We start from the raw sequence: 25,652 nt of genomic DNA on the forward strand, positions 1-25,652 counted from the left end.
ATTCTGCTTCTCCTGAGTCAATGATGGCTTTAGAAATGTTACAGAAATCTGCATGTTTGATCTCATTTCTAGTCAAGTAAAACATGGTAATAAAGTACAACATACATCCAATAATAATATTTTACTCCATTATTTTCTTTGCAAAAACACATCTAATGTTAGTCAGAGATAATTTGTGATCTGTTTTTCCATCAATTGTTTATTGTTGGTTGCATTGTGGTTTCATATACCTTTACAAATTAACAGTATAGAAATTCAGCACTTTTCCAATTACCTCAGCATCTAGGTGCATAGAAATAAGATTATCACACTTTCCATTCAGTATGTTATACAAATAAGTCACGAAGCAATTTATAAAAGCATTTTTATTCTTTCTTATTAGAAGGTATAATTTCTATGTTCCAGAACCTATTGTATGGTTGCAGTTTCATAGTCAATACTTCGTGACTCTATTTTGTGAAATCACTCAGGCTGGACACCATTATGAAATTGAAAGAAAATTCCAGAGTGCAGTGTGAAATATGAAATTAAATGGAATTGTTGTGCTCTAAAAATAAGATCCTGAGCAAAATTATATTCTAGGATGATGCTTAACAATGCTATTTTCTTCAGATTAATTACCATAACAAACATTGATTTTTTTTCTCCCAGTTTATCCTTAGTGCATTGATTTTAAATAAACCAGACAATGTTTCTTTATGTATGATGCACAAACACAGATCTCTATCAATTCAGGGTAAATGATCAAGATACAATTAGCAGTTTAAAAATAGACAAATACAGTTCTCATTTAAAAATATAACAGCTTCACAAAAAGTATGATTTGCTTCTGCCATTTATAGATATTGTTTTAAAAAGGTAAGAAGCATATATTCTAGAAGAGTTAAATACTGAGACCATGACTGGCAAAATATCTCACATATTTCACATTAATATTTTTATTGCAAGGAAATGAATTCAAAATATTAATAAATGTTTTAAACTTTTAAGGTGCCCAGAATATTCTTATGTTAGAAATTGCTCAGTAAATAAAACATAAGATATTCATTTTCCTTCTTGCTATATCAGTGATTGAGAGTCAGACACAAGAGACTACACATTCTTTGGTCAATAAAAGGGAAATTAAATCACATGTTCTTGGTTGTCATCCCTTCCTAGGATGTCATTTATCAGAAAGTGACAAGTACAATCCATATGTAATTCCTCCCACCTGGGCACTGCAGCCTACCCTCCCAAACAGAACATATATCAGAGGATCTGAACGCATACACTACGGTTGTCACAGACATCATAAAAACAGTCACAGACGAGTGTGTCCCCACAGAATCATTCAGAGTCTTCTCCAACCTGAAGCCCTGGATGAACCATGAGGTCCACCTACTGCTGAGGGCCAGATGAGTGGCATTCAGGTCTGGCGATCAAGCAAAATACAAGAAGTCTAAGTACGATCTCTGGAAAGCCATCTCACATGTGAGGTGGCATTTCCAAAACAAATTTGAATAACTGAAGGATGCTCAAATTCTGTGGCGAAACCAAGTGACATAGGTGAAAACAAGGTTTTGCTTCCAGATGAGTTCAATACCTTTTATGCTCGCTCTGACCATTAAAGCATGGAGGCACCTTCACAAACACCCACAAATTTCATGATGCATGCTGGTGATTCTGTTTCTGAAAAGCCCCCCAAACACTCTGCGATTTCCGTCTCTGAGGCCAACACGACAGCATCCTTCAGGAGGCTGAACCCACAGAAAGCATCCAGCCCAGACAGGATACCTGGCCAAGTACTAAAGGCCTGGGCTGATCAACTGGCTGGAGTGGTCATCGATAAAGATCCTTAACTCTCACTTCATTGAGAACAGTCTGAGGTAACCACCGACTTCAAATATACTGGTGCTCAAGAAGAACATGGGTAACGTGACTCAGTGCCCATTGTCTAGCGGCATTTAGTTCCACTGTGATGAAGTGCTTTGAGAGGTTGGGTAATGAAACAGATCAGCTCCTGCCTGAGAAGTGATTTGGATCCGCTCTAATTTGCCTACAGTCAAAACAGGTCAACAGCAGATGCCATTTCATTGGCTCTTCACTCAACCCTGAAACATCTGGACAGTGAAGATACTTAGATCAGGATGCTCGTCATTGACTACAGCTCGGCATTCAATACAACCATTCTTTCAAAACTGATAAATAGGCTTCAAGACCTTGGCCTCAATAGCTCCTTGTGCAACTGGATTCTGGATTTCCTCACATGCGGACCCCAGTCAGTTTGGATTGGCAACAACATCTCCTCAACAATCTCAATCAACACAGCTGCACCACAAAGATGTGTGATTAGCCCTCCCCCCCCCATCCCGCCCCAGCTCTACTTGTTTTATACTTATAAAGCAAAGGCTAAGTACATCTCCAATGCCATTTTCAAGTTTGCTGATGACACCACTGTTGTAGGCCAAATCAAAATTCGTGATGAATCAGCATACAGGAGGGAGACTGAAAATCTGGCTGAGTGGTGCCGTAACAATATCTCAGTCAGTGTTTCAAGACCAAGGAGTGGGTAATTGACTTCAGGAGGAGGAAACCGGAAGTCTATGAGCCAGTCCTCATTGGGAGATTGCAAGTTGACTTTAAGTTCCTCGGTGTCATCATTTCTGAGGATCTGTGCTGGATCCAGCATGAGTGAGTGCCACTACAAAGAACCTCCAGTTTCTTAGAAGTTTGTGAAGATTTCACATGTTATCCAAAACACTGATAATCTCCTATAGATGTGCAGTAGAGAGTTATGGTTGCATCACGGCCTGGTATGGAATCACCGATGGCCTTGAACAGAAAAAAAGCCCACAAAAAGTAGTGGATACAGCCCAGTACCTCACATATAAAGCCCTCCCCATCACTGAGCACAGCTACACAGAGAACTGTTGCAGAAAAGCAGCAGGACCAATACCATCCAAGGCCATGCTCTCTTCTCACTGCTGCTATCAGGAGGAAGGTACAGAAGCCTCAGGGCCCACACCACCACGTTCAAGTTAGTTATTACGCCACAACCATCAGGCTCTTGAAACATCACTCACCCTTTCACTCAACTGTTCCCATAACCTCTGGACTAACTTTTTAAGGATTCCACATCTCATTTTCACAATATTTATTTCTTATTTATTTATTATTAATAATTATTATTTTCACTTGTTTTGCATTTACACAGTTTGTTGTCTTTTGCGTTCTGGTTGTTTGCCCTTCCTGTTGTGTTCATTGATTCTATTGTGTTTCTTGTATTTACTGTGAATCTCCACAAGAAAATGAATCTCAAGGTTGTATATGGTGAAATAAATGTACTTTGATAATACATCTACTTTGAACTTTAATATATAATGTAAAATTATCAAATGCAACTGGAAGGAACCTTTTTGAGGAAATACACAGAGAAAGAGATTTAGAATAGACTGAAGTTTTACTCAGTAAGGGTGAACAACAAAGACATTACTTCCTGAACGCTTTTGGGCTGCTGATCATGAAAATCATGAAATTTCCCTATCACACTCCATTTCTTTGAAATTGCCTATCTTTATGTTCTCAATTCATAATTCATGTGAGAATAGCTGATGCCAAGATTAAGGAGGGTATTTTTGTTGGTCCACAAATCAAACAGATCATCAATGTCAAGCAATTTGAAGAACTTCTAGTGGGACCAGAGAAAACCACATGGAAGGCATTCAAGGATGTTGTTGAAAAATTTCCTGGTAACTACAGAGCACCAAACTACATGCAGCTGTTTGACGACATGCTTCAAACATACAAAACAAAGAAGCGCAACATGTCACTGAAGATTCATTTTCTGCATTCCCATTTAGACTTCTTCCCTGCAAATCTTGGCACTGTCAGTGACAGGCATAGTGAAAGGTTTCACCAGGACATTGTGGTTATGGAGAAATGGTATCAGGGCAAATGGAATCCATCAATGCTGGCTGATGATTGTTGGATACTTAAGCAAGAAGTATCAGAAACCGAGTACAAATAAAAATCATCAACAAAACATTTTTAGCTTAGTTGAACTATTGCAAAGCATCAGCACTATTATGTAATTAAAAGCATTATAGTGAATAAAAGCTAATTTCTTTTTTCTCCAAATTCATTCATGATACAAGAAGTCTAAAATAATATTAATGTTCAGCTTCAAGTGGTCTATCATAACAAAAGAATAAAAATTCTGAGGAAACAACAGTTTCAAAAAAATTTACTGTCCGGTGTCTGAATTTTTATTTATCGGCTAGATTTGGGTAGCAGCAGTGTTACTAGCTGCACCATTGTTGTTCTGATAATTTTTGCCACTTTGATAGTAAACACAAAGAAACATAAGACACGGGAATGGTACAGCGCAGGAACAGCCACTCTGATCACAATGTTGTTCCGAACTAATTGCATTACAGGTTGAGCATCTTTTATCCGAAATTTCAAAATCCGAAAACCGCTGAAATCCGAATTTTTTTTTGAGCACTGACATGACGTCACAAATGGAGAATTCCACAAGGTGCTGGAAAGGTTCCCAGGTGATGCGCAAACCTCTGCGCACCACAGACAATTCTGAGAAAAGACCTCACATCTGTAATGACCAGAAGTTAATGAAAAATATAAGAACACTCCATAAAGAGCAAAGTGAAGATCCAAGTTATTGAAAGAGTGGATTCGTCAGCATTGGAGTGCACATTTGCCACTTAACAGTATGCTGATCATGAAACAAGCTAAGATCTAACACGACGTACTGGAAATTGAAGGTAATTGTGAATATACAGCAGGCTGGTTGCAGAAATTTAAGAAAAGGCATGGCATTCAATTTTTAATGATTTGTAGTGATAAATTGTCTACTGATCAGGAAGCAGCAGTGAAGTTCGTGGATGAATTTACCAAAATCATCGCTGATGAACATCTAACATGCTGAATGACCGCATCAGTACATATGTGTGATGAACAAGTGAAGACAAAGACTTCATACTGGCAGCAGATAAATTCAGAGTCAGAACAATAGTGATGCCAGACAGCCTTCAGGGTGTGTACAGTATATTTTATATATATACCTCCAAGGTGTATGTGCAGATATACGTGGATATACTGTATATCTGTATATGCAATGTAAGAGAATTTCATGTTTAGACTTGGGTCCCATCCCCAAGGTATCCATTATATAGATGCAAATATTCCTAAATCTGAAAAAATCCAAAATTCAAAACACTTCCGGCCCCAGGCATTTTGAATAAGGGATGCTCAAGCTGTAGTAATTAAATTCCCAACTGAACTAATCTCTTCTGCCAACTCAATGCCCATATCCTCCATCTCCTGCACATTCATGAGAGTCTCTATCATAACTGCTGCCACTACCACTACAGGCAGAGCAATCCAGGCACACACTATCTGTGTTAAAAACCTGCCCTGCACATACCCTTTGAACTTATTCACCTCTCATCTATAATGCATGCGCACTGGTATTAAACGTTTCACCCTGGGAAAAACATACTATCTGTTTTTTCTGCCTTTGCCTCTCATATCCTTATAAACCTCCAGCATATTTCCCCTCAGCCTCTGCCGCTCAAAGGAAAACAGCCCAGGTTTGTCTAACTTCTCCTTATAATGCATGCCCTCTAAATCCAGGCAGTATCCCGTTAAACCCCTTCTGTACCCTATCCAAAGCTTCAACATCTTTCCCATAAGGTGTGACCAGAACTGAATGCAATACTCCAGATGGGGCTTAGCTAGAATTTTATAAAGCCACAACAAAACTTCCCAACTCATGACAAAATTATTCGAGTAGTAAAGGCAAGCATGCCATTTGTCATCTGCACCCTCTATCAACTTGTGAACCCACTTTTACATAGTTGTAGACTTTGATCCCATATCTCACTGTGCGTCAACACTGTTCAGGATCATTCCATTAATGATGTACTGTCTCTTAGAGTTGATGTCCCAAAGTACAACATTGTCATTTCTGCACCCACATCTGCAATTGATTAATATCCTGTAGTATCCTTTGCCAGTGTTCTATGTTATTGGCACCACTACCAAACTTTGTTTCACCTGCAAACTTACTAACCCATCTACATTGTCATCCTGCTCAGTTATATATATATATCACACACAGCAGAAATCCCAGTGCAGATCCCTGCGGAACAATACTAGTCAGACAGATTAAGTCACATTGAGCGACACCCTCTATCTCATATCAGCAAGCCAGTTCAGAATCCAAATAGTCAATTCACCATTAACCTTCTTGGTGAGCATCCTATGAGGGACTTTGTCAAATACCTTACTAAAATCCATATATACTGCAGCTCTAGCCTCATCAATCACCTGTCACTCCCTTGAAAACTCACTCAAGTTAGTAAGACATGACTTGCCCCACAGAAGACATCACTGACTGTCCTAATTATGCCATTTTTTTTCCCAAATGCTCAAAAGTACTATCTCTAGTAACTTCCCTACCACTGATGTAAGACTGCTTCCAGGATTATTCCCATTTCCTTTCTTGAATATCAGAACAACATCAACTAATCACTAGGCTTCTGGGACACAAAGATGCTGGTCAAGGTCCAAGAAATCTCATTTTTTGCATCTGATTAACCTGGTGTATATGTCATCTGGCCTTGGGGACATCCACCCAACTATTCTTTCGAAGACCAAAATTATCAGCTTTATCTCAAAACACCCTATTAGATTAGCATACTCTACACATATCTCCCTATCATCTACGTCCTTCCATTGTAAGTACTGATGCAAAGTACTCATTTAGGACCTCACCTACATGCTCTGCCTCCAAGCACACATTCCCTCCTATATTCCTGTTTCCTAGTTATTCTCTTGCTCTTGATGTATGCAGAGTATGCGTTGGGATTCTCGTTAATCCTACTTGCCAGAGACTTTTTATGGCCTTTAATGGCTTTCCTAATTCCCTTCATGAGTCTTGTTCCAGCTGTTTTTTTTAATAATCATCAAGGGCTCTAGTTGACTTTAGCTTTCTAAATCTTATGTTTCCTTTTCCTTCTTAACTTAACTCACTACCTCTCTTGACATACCAGGTTCCTTTAACTTGCTGTCCTTGCCCTTTTTCCTGAAACGTGCCTGTCCTATACTCTGTGTAGTTGGTTTTTAAACACACTCCACCTATCAGATGTGCATTTACCCCGAAACACCTGTTCCCAATTAACTCTCCCTGGTTCAAAGTTCAAAGTAAATTTATTATCAAGGTAGATGTACAGTATATCGCCATGTACAATCCTAATTTACTTGTGGGCATATTCAATAAATCCATAATAGGATAACATATTAGAATCAATGAAAGACCACACCAACTGAAAGAAAGTTTCTGCCTCATACTCTCATAATTTCCCTGCTACAATTTAATACTCTCCTATAAGGTAGTACTTCTCCTCATCTATAGCCATATTAAAACTTGAGGAGTTATGATCACTATTCCCTACCTGTTCTCCCACAGAAAGATCAATTATCAGGTACAGTATGGACCCTCTTATATAACCATTTAACAACTACAGCACAGAAACAGGCCATCTGGGCCCTTCTAGTCCGTGCCGAACTCTTACTCTTACCTAGTCCCACTGACCTGCACTCAGCCCGTAACCTTCCATTCCTTTCCTGTCCATATAGGTATCCAATTTAACTTTAAATGACAACATCAAACCTGCCTCAACCACTTCTGCTGGAAGCTCGTTCTACACACCTACCATTCTCTGAGTAAAGAAGTTCCCCCTCATATTACCCCTAAACTTTTGCCCTTTAACTCTCAACTCATAACCTCTTGTTTGAATCTCCTCCACTCTCAATGGAAAAAGCCTATCCACGTCAACTCTATTTATCCCCCTCATAATTTAAAAAACCTCTATCAAGTCCCCCTCAACCTTCTGCGCTCCAAAGAATAAAGACCCAACTTGTTCAACCTTTCTCTGTAATTTTGGTGATAAAACCCAGGTAACATTCTAGTAAATCTTCTCTGTACCCTCTCTATTTTGTTGACATCTTTCCTATAATTCGGTGACCAGAACTGTACACAATACTCCATCTTTGGCCTTACCAATGCCTTGTGCAATTTCAACGTTAGATTATCTACATATTGATTTAAGAAACCCTCCAAGATGCACTCAACCTCTTAAACTTCAGGGGTCCCACTCTAGATTAGGTAATTTGAAGTCATCCACTACAATAACCTTATGGCTCTACATTTCCTCTAATATGTCTGCATATCTGTTCCTCAATGTCCTGGTGGGCTATTGGGGGTGTTGAGGGTAGAAGTGTCTGTAGTATAATTCCAAAAGAGTGATCTCATCTTTCCTATTTTTGAATTCAGTCCATATAGACTCAATGGATGAGTGTTCTATTATCCCCTCTGTGATATTGCCCCCAATCATCAACACAACTCACCCCCTCCCAATCCTTCTACCTCTTTCTCAATCTTTTCTAAAATGTCAAAACCGAGGAACATTAATTATCCATTCCTGTCCCTCTTTCAGCCAAGTCTCTTTATGGCCAGATCATCATAGTTCCCTGTACTGATCGAAGTGCTAAGTTTATCACTCTGAGCCATAGTAATCCCTGTATTAAAATGCACATACTTCAAACTGTCCATCTCATTGCATCTATTACCTTGCTCCTGCCCGTTTTTTCCAAGTCATGGCAGCTACCTTCCTCTCAGATCCTCCAATTTCTGATCAAGTGCTCGGATTCCCATCCCCATGTAAATCAAATTTAAACCCTCTCAAGTAGCAACAGTGAACCTCTTGGCCAGGATATTGGTTCATCTTCAGTGAAGGTGCAATTCATCCCTCTTGTAGAGAAAGCCTTTAATTCCTATGAACTATAAACTAGTGTCACAGTTTAGTGAGATTCAGTTTGAAGTTTCTTTTATCAACTCTGCCCCTTTCCTCTGCCTTCCCTACTTTGATGAATATAATTATATATTATAATTAATGTTATATAATTAATATGTATTATATTTCAGTTCTGCTTTGAAAAACAAATAATAAAATTCAATATTTCTGAAATCCTCACATCTTGGCTACCAAAATGATCCGCATTAGATTCAATGCATTAATCCAATAATTTATTTTATCGCAATGCTGCACGTTGATGTTATATTCAATGCTGCAGTTTACAAGAAGTCTGGCAAGTGAACAAACTGCCATGAGTTCTGAAGAGGAAATGGATGCTCCTGGCTGCTATTCTGTCTGCTTTTTGGCCAAACTGATTCTGCAGCTCATTTTTATATTCTAATAATACTAAGATTTATGAATGTCATCTTGGCTTTGGAGAAGACCCCAGAAAGGAAATCAATCTTGGAGATGCTTAGTAACATAAATATAGCATTAAATTCTTCCTTTCCTGCTTCAGTGCCTGGTGTAAACTACAATGCATTCTTTGTCCGAGAACAACAAATTGAAGTAATCTCGTTGATGTACAGCTATGCAATTGACTACTTGATAATACTACTGAACATGACTTAATTCTGACAAACCAGCAACTAGTGATTTTCCACATTTTCTGAAACCTTCAGATTCCTTACAACATTTACAAATATGAAACTGAAGAATAAGCATTAAATTGTGTTAATGTTACTGGCGGACTATTATTATATTAGGGTAGAAGTTAGATTTTCACACTTAAGTGAATATAAGGCATATCAAAAAGAGATATATGCAATATACTCTGAATAATATGATAGGGAAATTTTGTAAAAATATCTTACTTTCACTTTTTGATGGAGGTTGTGGAATTACATCAGCAGCTACTAACATTGAACTCTTGGGCTGTTCATGTTGTCCCCAGTCTTCATCCCATTCCTTTTTGAACTTCTGTTCTTGTGCTTCTATCCTGTGAGCAATTCCAATAACATTACTCAATAATGAGAAGAAAAAATATTGCATTTTGCATAACCTTGAGTTTCTTTGCTTTCAAATAAGCAGGAAAAGTCATTATACAAGATAAAGTATGCCAATTATTGTAATGGTTTTCACATTATTCAGGATAATCAAATTAAATTTAATCCTTAACTATTTTACTGACAACAGACTCTATGTACTTGTGCACCAGAGAATAATGATGCGTTGTTAATAGTTTACTTTCATTTTGTAACTCTATCCGGAATGCTTTTGCTCAATATGGGTACTGGTTATTAGATAAGAATATATATCCTATCTATTTGCAGTACCATGTAATAGCATATAGATCTTGTTTATTTGCTACATGGTCATCAAGGAACAAAAGAACACAAGCATCTGCAATGCTCTCAGAGACAAAGCTGAGGTGACTCACACATTGTGAAATCAAGGCACTTTCAGGCTTTCTTCTGAGGTAAGCTATACTTACATTTACATTGAAAAAGCCAACAACAAAAAAAAAATCACAACTGGTTAAGTGTGGAACAGTTGGTCAAAGAGATTTTGCATTAACACTAGCAAGGGGTTCTTGGTTGCATGCTGAATCCCAGTCATTCATGTTGCAATCATGACTCTTATATGTTCTTGGCAATTTCCTTTTAAATGTCCCCTTTCCGTAAGAAGGCTGCCTCTTGCACGTTGTTTCTCAGAAGCTTGTGCATGTTCCATACCCATCTGCCTCCAAACATCAGCCATTTTTGAACCGTAAAATTGAACAACAGTATCATGTCTAAAGTAGGGTCATACAGCACAAAAAGAAGCCCTGTGCCCAACTGGCCCATGCCAACCAAAATGCCCTCCAAGCCAGCCCCATTTACAGCATCTGGCCCACAAATTCAAAATGTTTTTTTATCCTTGTGCCTGTCCAACTGGCTTTTAAAAGTACAATGTAAGGAGTAATAAGGTATTAAATGAACTAATGGCACTAAAAGCAGAGAGATGGTTAGGTTTTAATGGGCAGCACTCAATGATCTTGGAAGAAATAACCACAGTGTTGACAATTAAGGAATTAAAATATGGAAGGAAGCATTGAACTCAAATGGGTGAAAGACAGTGGAAGTAGACAAACTAAATGGCTTTGTCCTTGTCATGTGCTTGAATGAATGGAGGCTGCCATTTTGTGACACTGTTCTGTAGCCTCCATTTTGGGAACTGTTTGATGAACTAATTCTTGCTGTGGGATAACTTAATCAGAGCAATTGAACAAGGACACGAGGAGTTTCTACTAAACCTGAGAGTATTCTCAGATAAGCAGTATTTGTGTACAATGGCAGGTTTGCGGAAGTAATCTTATTAGCTTGGCCCAGTGTCCAGGTGACCCAGTCTGACTGGTCTGAACCAGAGTAAAATAGAACAAACAAAGTCACCTAGTGCTCAAAGTTGTGTAGTCCTTAAACTATATCCAAAGGGAATCCAACACAGGTCAGTCAGATGACCTTCAGCAAATGAGATCAAAATGCAACATTTGAACTGATGAGGGAAGAATATAAGAATGAAGAGTTTCAAATGCAAAGGGATGTGTATTCCAGGGACTAACTATTGCGAAGAAGAGCCCTCATGTCAAGATCTGGGAGAAGGATCAATTAACGAGCCAACAGGTGATCTTCTATTTCAGTGATACAAATTGGAGAAGTGGTTTGAGTGAGTACTGGTACAGAAGGAACAGCAGAATTCATGTTTTAAGTTGTTAGCCTGGATTCAACATAGTTGCATTGTTGTTTGTGTATAGACAATAAAGTGCGAGCTTCAATTAATTAAGAGTTGTGTCACCTAGATCGGCTGATGAAGGGTCAACAGCAAAGATAAGGAAATCTATTGGTTGAGGTTTTCCAAACTTACTGGGTACTTGCAAAATACCAATGGTTTGAAAAACTGCCAATATGACCCTTTGTTCAAGAAGGGAGGAAGATGAAAAGTGAGTATTGAAAGGCCTGTTAGCTTAATATCTGCTGTTGACAAAATGCTGCAGTCTAAAATCAAGGAAGAAATAGTTAGTCATTTAGAGAAGATTAATGCAGTCAAACCTAGTCATTTTGCTTTCACAAAAGATAAACTATGTTTGACAAATGCCCTAGAGTTCTTTAAGGATGTACCAAGCAGAGTTGATACTGGTGAATCAGTAGACATAGAATATTTTGATTTTTAGAAGACATTTGTCAAAGTATAATATAAAAGGCTAGTGCACAAAGTAAGACCATTTGGGAAAATACAATGTAATTTTTTGAAGTCTGGATGTTGTATAGAAGAAAAAGTCAAAATAGTTAAGTTTTAATCATGCTAAAAGGATATAACTTGACTTGGCTCTCAATTATTTATAATAATGACGTGAAGGAGGCAGCAGGATGTCAGGTGTACAAGCTACAGCTGGTGCATTGCGTATAGTTTTAGTGCCCTTATTTAAAAATTATATACTGTGGATTCTGGGTAATTGGACCATAGGTTAATTCATGTATCCACTTATTTGGGACAACTCTTAAGAGAACAAAAACAAATTGAGAAAATAGCCAGGATTCCTTTTGGTTATTTGGGACGCTATGCTGTTTAATTGGGGCAAGAGTTGGTCAGTTATGTGCATTTGTGTGGCCATTAGACATTACACCATGCTTAGAGCTGATGGTTGCTTTAGTTGCAAATGCTTATGTTATGTTACCGATTTGGGCCAACGGATACTACCTTAAAAAGCATCAAATTTTTTTTGATAATTTTGTTTTTTTTTTAATTTTGATTTTAAATTTCTTTTTCAGATTTTTGCCAAGATGCTACAAAAACACTTGAAATTAAGCAAAAAAAAATTATTCTACTGGACCAATTTAAAAGCAATCACCTAACTGGAATGCTAGAATCTACAATTGCAAGCTTGATATATCAGCAAGAAGAATGGGAATTGTGCGAGGGACAACTGGGAACATCCCATAAATGAAATTATGAAGGTAATGTTAGAAACCACTGTTTTTTAAATAATACTTTTTTATATAAGATTTGTACTTTTTAACAAGTATTTCTCACACTCACTGGCAGAAAGCGGCATAGCAGCTAAACTAACGTTTTTTTCGCTGAGTATTAGCACATTACCCACGTAATGGACTAGTTTTAATTATGTAGCTAATTAATTAATTCATCACTATCTAAGGAATTTTCTTTACCATTCATCACTATCTAAGGAATTTTCTTTACTGTTCATCACTATCTAAGGTATTTTCTTTACTGTTCATCACAATCTAAAGAACTATCCTCAAGAAGGTTCATGAAGCAACTCCTTTCACTTCTTTTATATTTTCTTTTTATTTCAGACGTAGTTCTGCTACTGTTGGAGCCTGTTATCTATATTCTGGTGGTGTGTTTTTGGGCCGATCGGGTGACCTGGTGCTTTGCTGTCTCTGAGGGGGTTCCATGAGGCTGGCAGCAAAGCATGCAGCAGGGAGACCAGGAAACCAGGAGACGGGCATGAGCCTATGATCGACTCCATCTCTCACTGATCTTGCTGATTAAAGCACCAAGGAAGATTGAAATCATCAAACGTGCTGAGGGCGAGTGAGTGTTCAGTACTGTCTACCAGTCTCTCACTTGCTGCTGCTGCAGGTGGAGGGTATTTGTGTGTGCTGATCTCTCTCTCCCTCTTGCTTGCTGCTCTCTAGGGAAGGTCCTTGTGCTCAAGTGATCTATCTCTCCCTTGATGCTGCCGGAGCAAGGCTTAATCACCATGGTTTGAAGAATTGGACTCTAATTCAGGCTTCTGATGAGTTCTAGTTTTGGTAGCTCCTTTTTGCTACTTTTGGGCGATTTTTGAATCAGGGCAGCCCGCAGATAATGAACCCTGAGGTGAACTGAAATATGCCTTTTGAATTTGTGCTTTATATTCTGTGTTTTTGCTCATGTTTTCTGTTACCGTTTGCATGATTTTTTTTTGCATGTAGGGGAGTTTGATGTTTTTCTTTGAAAATTTCAGGGTGGTATGCTGCATACATATTTTGATAATAAATTTACTTTGAATGAGTTAAGATTTGGTGCTACAGTGGAAATCCAGCAAAATTCTTCTGCTTGTTGACAATTGTGCAGCACAACCTAATGTAGAATATTTGAGAAACATCCAGCTGTAATTTCTGCCTGTCAGTACAATATCCTTGGTGCAGCCAATGGATGTGGGAATCATAAAAAAAATTAAAGACATTGTATCAGAGAATGTTTGTGAACTACAGTCTCAAAACAGTTGAAGAAAATCTACCCGACATCACCTTCAACAGCTAAGGAGTGAGTGCAAGGGTTAGCCTTATATAGGCAATACAGTTCATCAGTGATAGTTGGTCAGAAATAAACAGTAAGACAATTCAGACTGTTTTGCTCACTGCATTCGGGCTTGAGATGCCAGAAACACCCGGGAGTGAAAATGAAATAATTTCACTACTTCAACAAGTTAGGGACTACAAAGAATTTGGGGGATGCAATTGTCAAAAGTAATGTAACAAAGCACCAAAGTGGGGAATATGAAGACGAGGAAAGTGATTGAATTGAATTGACTTTATTTCTTACATCTTTCACATACGTGAGTAAAAATCTTTACGTTATGTCTCTGTCTAAATGTGCAATCATAGTAATTTATAATAAATAGAACAGTCAATGTAACATAGAAATACACTCAGATCAGTGTGAGTTAATCAGTCTGATGGCCTGGTGGAAGAAGCCTGTTGATCCTGGCTTTTATGCTGCGGTACCGTTTCCCTGGTGGTAGCAGCTGGAATAGATTGTGGTTGGGGTGACTCGGGTCCACAATGATCCTTTGGGCCCTTTTCTCATACCTGTCTTTGTAAATGTCCTGAATCATGGGAAGTTCACAACTACAGATGCGCTGGGCTGTCCGCACCACTCTCTGCAGAGTCCTGTGATTAAGAGAGGTGTACCTTACCAGGAGTTACTGCAATCAGTCAGGATGCTCTCAATTGTGCACTTGTAGGAAGTTCTTAGGATTTGGGGGCCCATAGCAAACTTCCTCAACTATCTGAGGTGAAAGAGATGCTGGTGTGCCCCTTTTACCACACAGCTGGTGTGTACAGACCATGTGAGGTCCTCAGTGATGTGGTTGCCAAGGAATTTAAAGCTGTTAACCCTCTCAACCCCAGATCCATTGATGTCAATAGGGGTTAGCCTGTCTCTATTCCTCCTGTAATCCACAAGCAGCTCCTTTGTTTTTGCAACATTGAGGGAGAGGTTGCTTTCTTGACACCACTGTGTCAGTGAGATGACTTCTTCCCTGTAGGCCACCTCATTATTATTTGAGATTAGGCCAATCAATGTAGTGTCTGTTTCAATATTTTTATTAATTTCCACATTGAAGAATATAGAGTACATGAAGATATATATTATGAATCAAAAAGATAGAATAGTACAGAATACATTATATTTAAGTCACACTTGCAATTGCAGTACCCATATTCATAATCAAACAGGTAAATTAAATTAAATTGTAATATTGAAATGTGAAGTTTTATTATAGAGAAAATCCAAACCCCCTACCAAGATCGAAGCTGTTTGGTAAAGAAAGATGGAAAAAAATCCTTATCACGTAGTGATTTATGTTATTAGCCAACATCTGTACTTTAACACCAATCAAAGATTTTGAAAATAGTTCAGAAATGGTCCCCACAATGTTTGAAAGTCTTGGTTAGAATCAGAAATTGAACAATAGATCTTCTCTAAATTTAAGCATGACATAACATCACGTAACCATTGAGCGTGAGTAGGCAGAGCAACATCCTTCCATTTAAGCAACAACGCCCTCCTAGCTAGAAGAGAAATAAAAGCAAATTGGACGTCTCCAAAGTTATGCCTTTTTCTCCAGTAATACCAAACAAGGCAGTCAAAGGGTTAGGCTTAAAATTTACTTCAAAAAGTACAGAAAAAGTTTGGAATATTTCCTTCCAGTATTTTTCAAGATCCAGGCATGTCCAAAACATGAATTAGTGAAGCCCCCCCATTGTTACATCTATCACAAAAGGGAGATATATCTGGATAAAAACGAGATAGCTTGTCTTCGGGCATGTGGGCCCTATGGACCATTTTAAATTGTATAAGGGATTGGCAAGCACATAATGATTAAGTGTCAACCAATTTAAATTTCATTCCAAGTCTCCTCAGAAATTGAAATCTGTATATCTTTTTCCCAGGCACTTTTAATTTTGTCTAAAGGAGCCTCTCTCATTCCCAACAACATACTATAAATATTGGATATTGAACCACCATGAAAAGGTTTCAAATTAGAAATTACATCTAATAAGTTCTTATCAGGACTCATAGGAAATGTATGTAACTGAGATCACAGAAAGACTCTAATTTATAGATATCGAAAAGAGTGAATTTTTGGTAAGCTATATTTAGCTGACAATTGCTCAAACGAAAAGAGACTTTCTCCAACAAACAGATCCTGGGAGCACGTAATACCTAATCTATCCCATTCTTTAAAAACTACATCGGTCATGGAAGGTTTAAAAAATCAATTAGAAAAGATGGGACTAGAAAGAGAAAATCTCAATAAACCAAAATATTTTCTAAATTGCAATCAGATCCTCAAAGGATGTTTAACTACAAAATTGTCAGTTAGTTTGTTTAAAGATAAAGGAAGTGAGGATCCAAGAAGAGAAATGATACATTTTTTTTAAAAACAGAGTTAGCTTCTAAAGAGACCCATACTGGACAGTCCTCACAGTTAATATTATACGACCAAAACGTAAGATTTCATATATTGACTGCCCAGTAATAAAACCTAGAGTTTGGTAAAGCTAAACCTCCATTCTTTTTAGCTTTTTGAAAATGGACTTTATTTAATCAAGAATGTTTGTTTTTCCATATGTAAGAAGATAGGATAGAATTAAGAGAATCAAAAAAGAACTTCGAAATAAAACGGGTAAGGCCTGAAAAAGGTATATAAATTTAGGCAAGATATTAATTTTAATAGAATTAATTCAGCCAATCAGCGATAAAGAGAGGGGCAACCAGTGTGATAGTGCCCTTTTCAGATAATTCAATCAGGTAAGAAAATTTTCTTTAAATAGGTGTTTATAATTCTTAGCAATTGTTACACCCAAGTAGGTAAATAGATTTCTTACAATTTTAAAAGGAAGGTTAGTATTAATTGCCAAGTGGTTAGGGCATTGGGCTCACGATCTGAAGGTCGTGGGTTCGAGTCTTGGCCAAGGCAGTGTGTTGTGTCTTTGAGCAAGGCACTTAACTACACACTGCTCTGGACAGACTTTAACTTTAACTTAGTATTAATTGTTACCAAATTATTCAAGGGGAAAAGTTCACTCTTATGTAAATTCAATTTATATCCTGAAAACTGGCTAAAACAGGAGAGTAAAGAAAGCATAGGAGGTAACGAAGTCTCAACATTAGAAATAAAAAGCAATAGATCATCAGCATAGAGTAAAACTTTGTGGGTAGTACCTCTCCTTAAAATACCAGTGATATCCCTAGATTCTCGAAAAGCAATAGCTAAGGGTTCTAAAGCCAGATCAAAGAGCACAGGGCTCAAAAGACAGCCTTGTCTGGTTCTACGTCGGAGTTTTAATGGTTTAGAATACTGAAAATTAGTAAGAACCCGAGCAGAGGGAGATAAATAAAGTAAATTAATCCAATGAATGAAATCAGGCCCAAAGTTAAATTTTTCTAAGTTTTTAAATAAATAATTCCATTCAACCCGATCAAAAGCCTTCTCAGCGTCTACAGATATCACGCATTCCGATATCTCCTTAGAAGGAGAATCCGTAACATTTAGTAAATGACAAATATTAAAATGAGAATACCAATTTTAAGAAATCCAGTCTGATCATCAGATATGATAGATGGTAAAATATTTTCAAGCCCACGAGCCAAAAATTTGGATAGAATTTTAGTATCAACATTAAGTAAAGATACTGGTCAACATGAAGAGCATTCAGTTGGGTTCTTACTTTTTTTAAAAGAATAAGCGAAATGAAAGCTTCATAAAAAGATTGTGGCAGTCCATCCAACTTAAAAGAATCCGAAAAGATAGAACATAAATGAGGTATAAGCAATGAGGAAAAAGCCTTGTAAAATTCTCCAGAAAATGCTTCAGGACTTGGAGATTTCCCAGAGTGCAATGAACGTACAGCCTCGGCAATTTCCTCATAAGAAATAGGTTGATCCAAATGTAGTGTCATCGGCATATTTAATTAGCAGATTGGAGCTGTGGGTGGCGACACAGTCATGGGTATACAGGAAGTAAAGGAGGGGACTTAGTACACAGCCCTGAGGGACTCCTGTGTAGAGAGTCAGAGGGGTGGAGGTGAGGGTGCCAACTCTTACCACCTGCTGGTGATCTGACAGGAAGTCCAGGATCCAGCTGCACAAGGCAGGGTCGAAGCCAAGGTCTGAGCTTCCTGTCAAGCCTGGATGGAATTATGGTGTTCAAAGCTGAACTGTAGTCCAAGAACAGCATTCTCACATAAGCATCCTTCTTCTCCAGATGTGTAAGGACTGTATATAGAGTAGTGACTATTGCATCGTCTGTTGATCAGTTGTCTCTGTAGGTGAATTGTAGAGGGTCCAGTTTGGGTGGTAGCATGCTGCAGATGTAGTCCTTGACCAGCCTCTCAAAGCATTTGCTTATTATTGAAGTGAGTGTGACAGGACACCAATTGTTCAGGCATGTTACCTTGGTATTTTTTGGTACAGGGACAATGGTGGATAATTTGAAGCAAGAGGCCACATTACACTGGGAGAGGGAGAGATTAAAAATGCCTGTTAACACAACCTGCCAGTTGTGCTGCGCACATCCTGAGAACTTGCCCTGGGATGCTGTCCGGTCCCACAGCCTTGTGACTGTCCACCCGTTGGAAATATCTGTGCACCTCAGCCTCAGAGATGGTATGCAACCCTCACCACAAGTCACATGTGCTATTCGTTGTGAATGTTGACTCAATCTTGTCCCTGTATATTGTTTCACAGCCTTGATAGCTTTGCGCAGATCGTAGCTGCTTTTCTTGCGCTCCTGCTGATTGCCGGCAAAGTACGCTCTATGTCACCCAGTGCTTGCACAAAACTACTGATCCAGGATTTCTGGTTTGGGAAGACCCTGACTGACTTCTGATGAGGATGAGGATGACGCAACAGAATCTGAGCTAGTGACTACACATGATGCCAGGCAATATATTGTTGGATCATAACATTACTTCATGCTGGAAGGCAATGAAGGCAGTCCATTGTCTGTGCTGATTTTGTTCATTTTCAGTCCATCACAAGTAAATGGCAACGTTCGCTCGATGAATTCCATCATCGATAACCATTACTAATTAATACAGAGTTTTACTGTACAGTATTAATGTTGGTAGTGTTCTAATTTGTTCTGTATTTTATTTGCAGTACCTAATTAAGTAGTTCATGAGTAGTTTATTTTTTTAAATACCTTTTTTAACTAATTCCATGAAAACGAATAATTGGGGCAGCTGCTTAATTGGGCAAAACATATTGTTCCCGATATGTCCCAATTAACTGGAATGCACTGTACTAGTACTGGGACAATCCAATGGAGATTCACAAGCTAATTCCTGCCATTAGAGGACTGTCCCATGATAAATGGCTGAACAGATTAGGTCTACACTCATTGGAGGGTAGAAAATTGAGGGGAGATGTTATTGAATCATGTCTGATCCTTAAGGGGCAAGAGAGGCTTAATATCAATGCTTCCATGAGTGGGCGAAGCTGAAAGGAGAGGATGTAATTACAAGATTGGTGGACAGTCTTTTAAATATGAGGCATATAGGAACAGCCTCTTGCTCTGGGATTGCATTCTTGGACAGCCATGATTATTTTGCACCTGTAGAGGGAGATTGTCAGACAACATCTTGGGTCAAAATCATTCATTTATTTCTCTCCACAGATGTTGCCTGAGCAGCTGGGTTCCTCCACCAATTTGGTTGTTGGTAGTTATGGTATCTTGCAACTTTAGTATATTTCCTCTCAAAGGACATTTGGGAATCAATTGGGTCTTTAGAACAAAATACTTCGTGATTCATATTTTTCAATTACCTGATTATTAAATGAATTCAAATTTCATAGCTGTCACAGCAGATTTTGAAATTGTTGGGCACTTATGTTAATGGTTACTGCTATAATCCCTTGATTAATTTCCTTCCTATTAATTTGACAGACAATAATTGACTTGTTAGCTATAGCAATTGACCCTAGTTGTTCCACTTTATTGGGTCAAATTCAGATTTTAAATCAGAAATTTTAAGCTGATTGTGGTGACTTGACAGACAATGAATTTATTAAGCAACTGACTGTGGTTTCTGTCAGTAAAGCTGAAATCTATTCAGCTCAAGGCTATTTCTTTGATACATAGATAGATACTTTATTGATCCCAAAGAAAATTACAGTGTCACAGTAACATTACAAATGCACAGATATACAAATATTAGAAGAAAAGTAAGAAAGAATAAAAAAATCAGTTACCTTAAACAGTCTAACAGGAGGGGGTCATCATTTCCCTGGCTATAGGTTGACTCATTATAGAGTCTAATGGCAGAGGGTAAGAATGACCTCAAATAGTGCTCTTTGGAGCAGTGCAGGCCAATAAACAAAATATTTCCCCATTAAACAAGCACATTGAGGGCATAATGTTTGCAAAAAACTGCAAAAGATAAAATCTCATCTGTTTGAGCAGCTTGAAAGTTCTGACTAAAGCAATCCACCATGAGCAATTATGGTGCAACATTTTTTCATTAGTTTGCAATCTGTCCTTCAACATATCCTCTGAAAACCAATATCTGAATAATAATCCATACATTTATTCTTAGTACCTCTCAAAAAAGCATGATTTACACACATTAATAAGAACACTTTGAGCAATATATCGAAACTCCAGAAAATTTAATTGGTGATTAAAACATTGAGAGAATAACTGAGCTGAACAGCTCGAGGGATTCATTCAAGATAATGATAAGCAAAGGCAAGCCAGGATAGGAGATATTCTGTGTAAAATTGTCTGACAACACACTGTTTTCATATATCCATACTTATCCAAGTGTCTAGAGAATATTTAAGAAGGAAACAGCCATTTAAATGTAGAAGTAAGTTACCAGGCAATGAACAAAAAATTTATTTTTAACTATAACGTCAAATGAATTTGGATTCTACTGAAACCAAACATGACACATGCCTTAAATTCAAAATAAAGTTGAAATATTCTATAATTTTTAAAGTAAAATCCAAACTGGTCATTAATTGGAAAAAATTATACAATGGTGAAAGAGTGAGGATCCTCTGCTCTAATCTCAACCAATGGGATATCTCCTGTACTGCTATAGATGTGACTTTAAAACTGACTGCTAATGGACTATATATGATTATGGTCTGTTCGGCAATTAAATACAGATCATAAATTATTTCTGAAAATACCTTTACCTTCAGTCAGTATTATGGTAAAAGAAACAGAATTTTCAAATAAAACACTTACTGGTTAATTTCTTTTTGATATCTCTCTTGTTCTTCAGCAGTTTTCTGTGATATCTCCAGCTTTCTTCTAAGATATGAAAAAAATGTTTAATTAGTTTCAGTTAAAATCACAAATACATTAGCAACAGTCATGTTTGAACAACACATGCAGTGGCTTCTTACTGCAATATAATTAGTTTTTTCTCATTTTTGTACCTCCTATAGGTATATATTTTGCCTCTGTCACATTTCCTGGGGTATCTTTTGCCTCATGATTCTCCGATAAATATCGCAAACAATTTTACATAAAATAAAATAGAGGCATGATTCTCCTTTGTATTTTCCCTTTATTACCATAGAGATACATGGCATCCATCCATATCTCCATACTCAGCTGACAGAAATAACATAATCAGGGTCACCGGAAGACAATTAATCCTTAAAGTTTGCATTGAATAACAAGCATTATTTGCTCTTCAAATGCAGTCACTAGGTTAGTAATCATAGTATATGTTTTGCTGATAATGTGAAATTACTAAGTTAACCAGCAGAATGTGAGTTTCAGTGCACTGCCTGTCTAATGGTGTTCTTTGAAACAGCCACAAAGCTGGATTTCCTGTATACAAACTTCCCCACTTAATAAACAGGGACCATTTTACAGACATTTATATGTCAATTTTTTTTCAATAAATTGGAAAGCACACAATTAACTTGACATATTATTCATGCTTCCCCAGTATTGTGGCATTAAGATCACAGAAGAATGAACAATTACTAAAAAGTGGAGAGAGACAGGAAACTAATTCTTCTGCACATACGAACAGATGGATGTATATATATCTGAATTTAATAATATTTAGGGAGCTTGCTCATGTATAGAAGAGTACATACATTGGGCACTTGTAATTACAGGACAGGCAGCATAACGTCCGGCAATAGGAAGATTGAACATTGTATTTGTTTTAGATGTAGGAGTGTAGCAAAATCCTCTTTAGTATACACGTTAGCAGTTTATGTAATATTTCATTCAGTAAAATATAGCCCCAAAAAGAAAGATTTGTGCCATACAGGAATAATGGCAAAAGTGAGGCTACACACATTATATCCCCTCAGGAATCTCCACCATTTTCCCAGGGAGCTCCTGAGTGGCTCGGAAACCAGGTCTCAGTTTCAGCAGCTTTGCGATTCTACCTCTGGTAAATGTAATTCAGAAGCTTTTTATATTGGCTTTTAGGGGATTTAGGACAAGCTGATACTGTGAAGGGTGCGATGTAAATTAAATAGATTCCTTAAAACAGTATAAATTAATGAAAACATCATTCAATCTTTGCTAAGTGATTCTTGTAGAATAATATGGTAGTGTATTTGATGTTTCCTTATAACTACGTTAGGGTATAATAGAATTATCTATATTGCAGTGAAAGGTTATTGTATTCAACTGTCTGCAATGAAAACAAAATGAAGCGAGCATCAGGGATTTCAAACATTACGCCTTGCTTCAGAGGATAGTATGCCTGAAATTTCTCAATCTCATTGAAAACTGAGCTGCTTGTATGAAGCACTGGGAAAAATAATGCAGGATATTACAGGATAAGTGCTGCCATTTTCTTTTCTGGACACATTCTGTGGTGCCTTTAGGATGGAAATCTGTGGTATGATGGATGATTATGTTTGGTTTCATGTTAAGTTGCTTTTATTACTGAAAAGGAAGCAAAAGGATCAAAGACATCATCTTACTGCCTCTCTTTTTCTTGTTGTTCCTTCATAATTTTGTTAGTTTCCACTGCAATCCTCTTCTGCTGCATTAATTCCTGACGCTCTCGTTCATGGCGGTAATATTCATTCATTCGCTCTTCTTCGGTTTGGAATAGTTCTTTCCCCTGAAATGATCAGAAAAACATAAAATTCAACTATTGGCAACATGTACAATTGTTACTTATGTATTTTTAATTATTGGAGCCTAACCTGAGATGGGAAGCAAAGGAGTTTATTCCAGAGATGTGGCACGTGCATCTTGGAATGGTCAACAGGTTCAATGCCTTGCAATGAAATTCATTTAGATTTCTACTAGGAATTTCTCATTAAAAAGTGGAAATGGAATACACAGCCATGAAAATATTAGCCTTCCTTTGCACTTTTCTACCATCTGCTTGCTACTCTGATGTTTTATATATAGTTACCCAGTACTCGAAACTGACTGGACTATCAATGCTGAATGGCAGGCTAATAAATGAAATACACAACCACTAATGACACCTGCAGAATGGAGCTTTGATTAGAAAGGTATATTTTGTGCAGAAGCCAGTGCTTTAAGTGAGTTTTCATCAGGAAACACAGAAACAGGGCAGCATTCTATTTGAGTAATAGGTACAGGCATGGATTTATCAATATTTAGAAGCAGTACAAATGAGCATACAAGCCAGCACACAAGACAATATTGTGCATTATTAAACTGTTTTACTGCTTGCTGTCCTACTGTGGTAACGGTATTTGGTGGAGTGTGGAGAGAATCATTTGTTCCGTTTAGGAACTCTAATTATAGATGGCTCTCACAGGAAGCATCTACCTATGCAGCAATACCTTCCCCTCTGGACGCTGTCTCCCTTTTTCTCTTAGATGACAAGACTAAGCTGCTGATGTTGAGCAGTAATGTTGCCTTTGGAACCTTCATTATCCTCCTGTTCCGCTTGCTCCTGCTGGTTATCTCCTTCTATTTCATGGTTCTCAGACTCTGGATCTCCTGCTGCTCTTCCTCAGTTATTGACTGTTGTCTTCTGCTGGCCGGGATAGGCAGGCTGCGGCTCAGGACAATGAAGTCTCCATGCACATTGGGCATGTACTCTACTGCATCTTCCACACAGATGAAGATAATGGAATCTCACTTTCGGGAGATGAAAGGGCTACTCTACATCATGATTGCAAGGAGGACAAGGGCTCAAAAGCCAGGCAAGTCAAAAGTACCCTTCTTCTCTGAGATCCATTTCTCAAGGTCGTTGTGACCACTGAAACTGTTAGAAATCGCAGATTCATTGAGGATAAAGGAGTTATGGGAGCTGCTGGGAAACTTGGCTTTGATCATCCGAAAATTTTTCTCGCAATCTCTGAAAATTTAAGAATTGAGAACTCTTTTTAATTAATGAAAGGTTCTGGGTATTGAAGGGACGTCTTGAGGGTACCCAACAATCAATGGCTGCCAACACTTACAGAGTCTAGCAATGCTAGCAAGGCTCACCACCTGCAAAGCCATTTCCTCCCTACTGAAACCAAAAGCAAGAAAATTGATCCTTGAATAATACATTGGGCAGAGATAATTGGTGACCATGTGGAATTATCCAGTTGCTGAAAGTTGATAGTTGCTAAGGCTTCCTCCTTCAGAGACAGATGGCATGGACCAGGCAGTAGAACATAGCCAAAGTCCATAGAATGCCATGCATCTCAGTTATTATCACCTTAGAAAACATGCCCATAAAGTGAATGCCCATTACAGGGATCCAAATATGATTCCAATGCCATTAAGCATGCTCCATTCATCATAGTTTTAATATTGGCCATTTCTGAGGCATTTTTTCTATCACTCCCCATGGCATCTAGAATGCCTATGGTGAAGCATCTACTAAGGAAATGCTGTTAACTTTAATACTACCACCCACCACCACCTTTAAATGGGCACTTTCACACCAAATGCTAGACACATTTTCTGCTTTGCTTAAACTCTCACAGGAGATTTTGGAAATTTTCGAGCAGTCTGCCATCATTTCTGAAGCTGCACTGAAACGATAGTGGAAAACTTCTTCAAATGTGTAGGTCAAAGATGCAGACAGACTGTGCTCTGTCCCGTGAGAATCATCTTCTGGAGCACAGACTACCAAACGTATGTCTGAAGGAGCTCAAAAATGTTTTGCACCATAATTCATGCTACTAGTTGTGTTAATTTGGATTGTGACCAGAAATGCCCAGTCTAATTACATGACTGCTGGGATTTCATTTATCTTAATCCAACTTATTTTGTGGAAAGAAGGAAGTACAGCAGCACCTCTACATCTGCAGGAGTTTGCATGACATCTCAAACTTTTACACACTTCCACAGATGTGTAGTGGAGAGTTTATTGACTGGCTGCATCACAGCCCAGAATGGAAACACCAATATCCTTGAACATAAAATCCTACAAAAAGTAGTGGATACAGCCCTGTTCATTATGGGTAAAGCCCTCCCAACCATTGAGCACATCTATGTGAAATGCTGACGCAGGAAAGCAATATCCATCAAACACCATCACCACCAAGGCA

General features: G+C 38.0%; 1 protein-coding gene across 3 annotated transcripts in view; it reads right to left on the reverse strand.

The window, feature by feature from the left end:
- Positions 1-25,652, reverse strand: part of ush1c (Usher syndrome 1C) — a 184,186-nt gene that overhangs the window by 86,358 nt on the left and 72,176 nt on the right. For all 3 annotated transcript variants that reach the window (XM_063061999.1, XM_063061998.1, XM_063061997.1), the window contains exons 12-14: positions 23,103-23,245; positions 21,388-21,453; positions 9,731-9,855 (exon numbers count right to left, since the gene is read on the reverse strand). In XM_063061999.1, the coding sequence (XP_062918069.1) occupies positions 9,731-9,855; positions 21,388-21,453; positions 23,103-23,245 (334 nt within the window). The remainder of the gene's footprint in view (positions 1-9,730; positions 9,856-21,387; positions 21,454-23,102; positions 23,246-25,652) is intronic.

This window comes from Mobula hypostoma, chromosome 11, assembly GCF_963921235.1.
Source record: "Mobula hypostoma chromosome 11, sMobHyp1.1, whole genome shotgun sequence".
NCBI lineage: Eukaryota > Metazoa > Chordata > Chondrichthyes > Myliobatiformes > Myliobatidae > Mobula > Mobula hypostoma.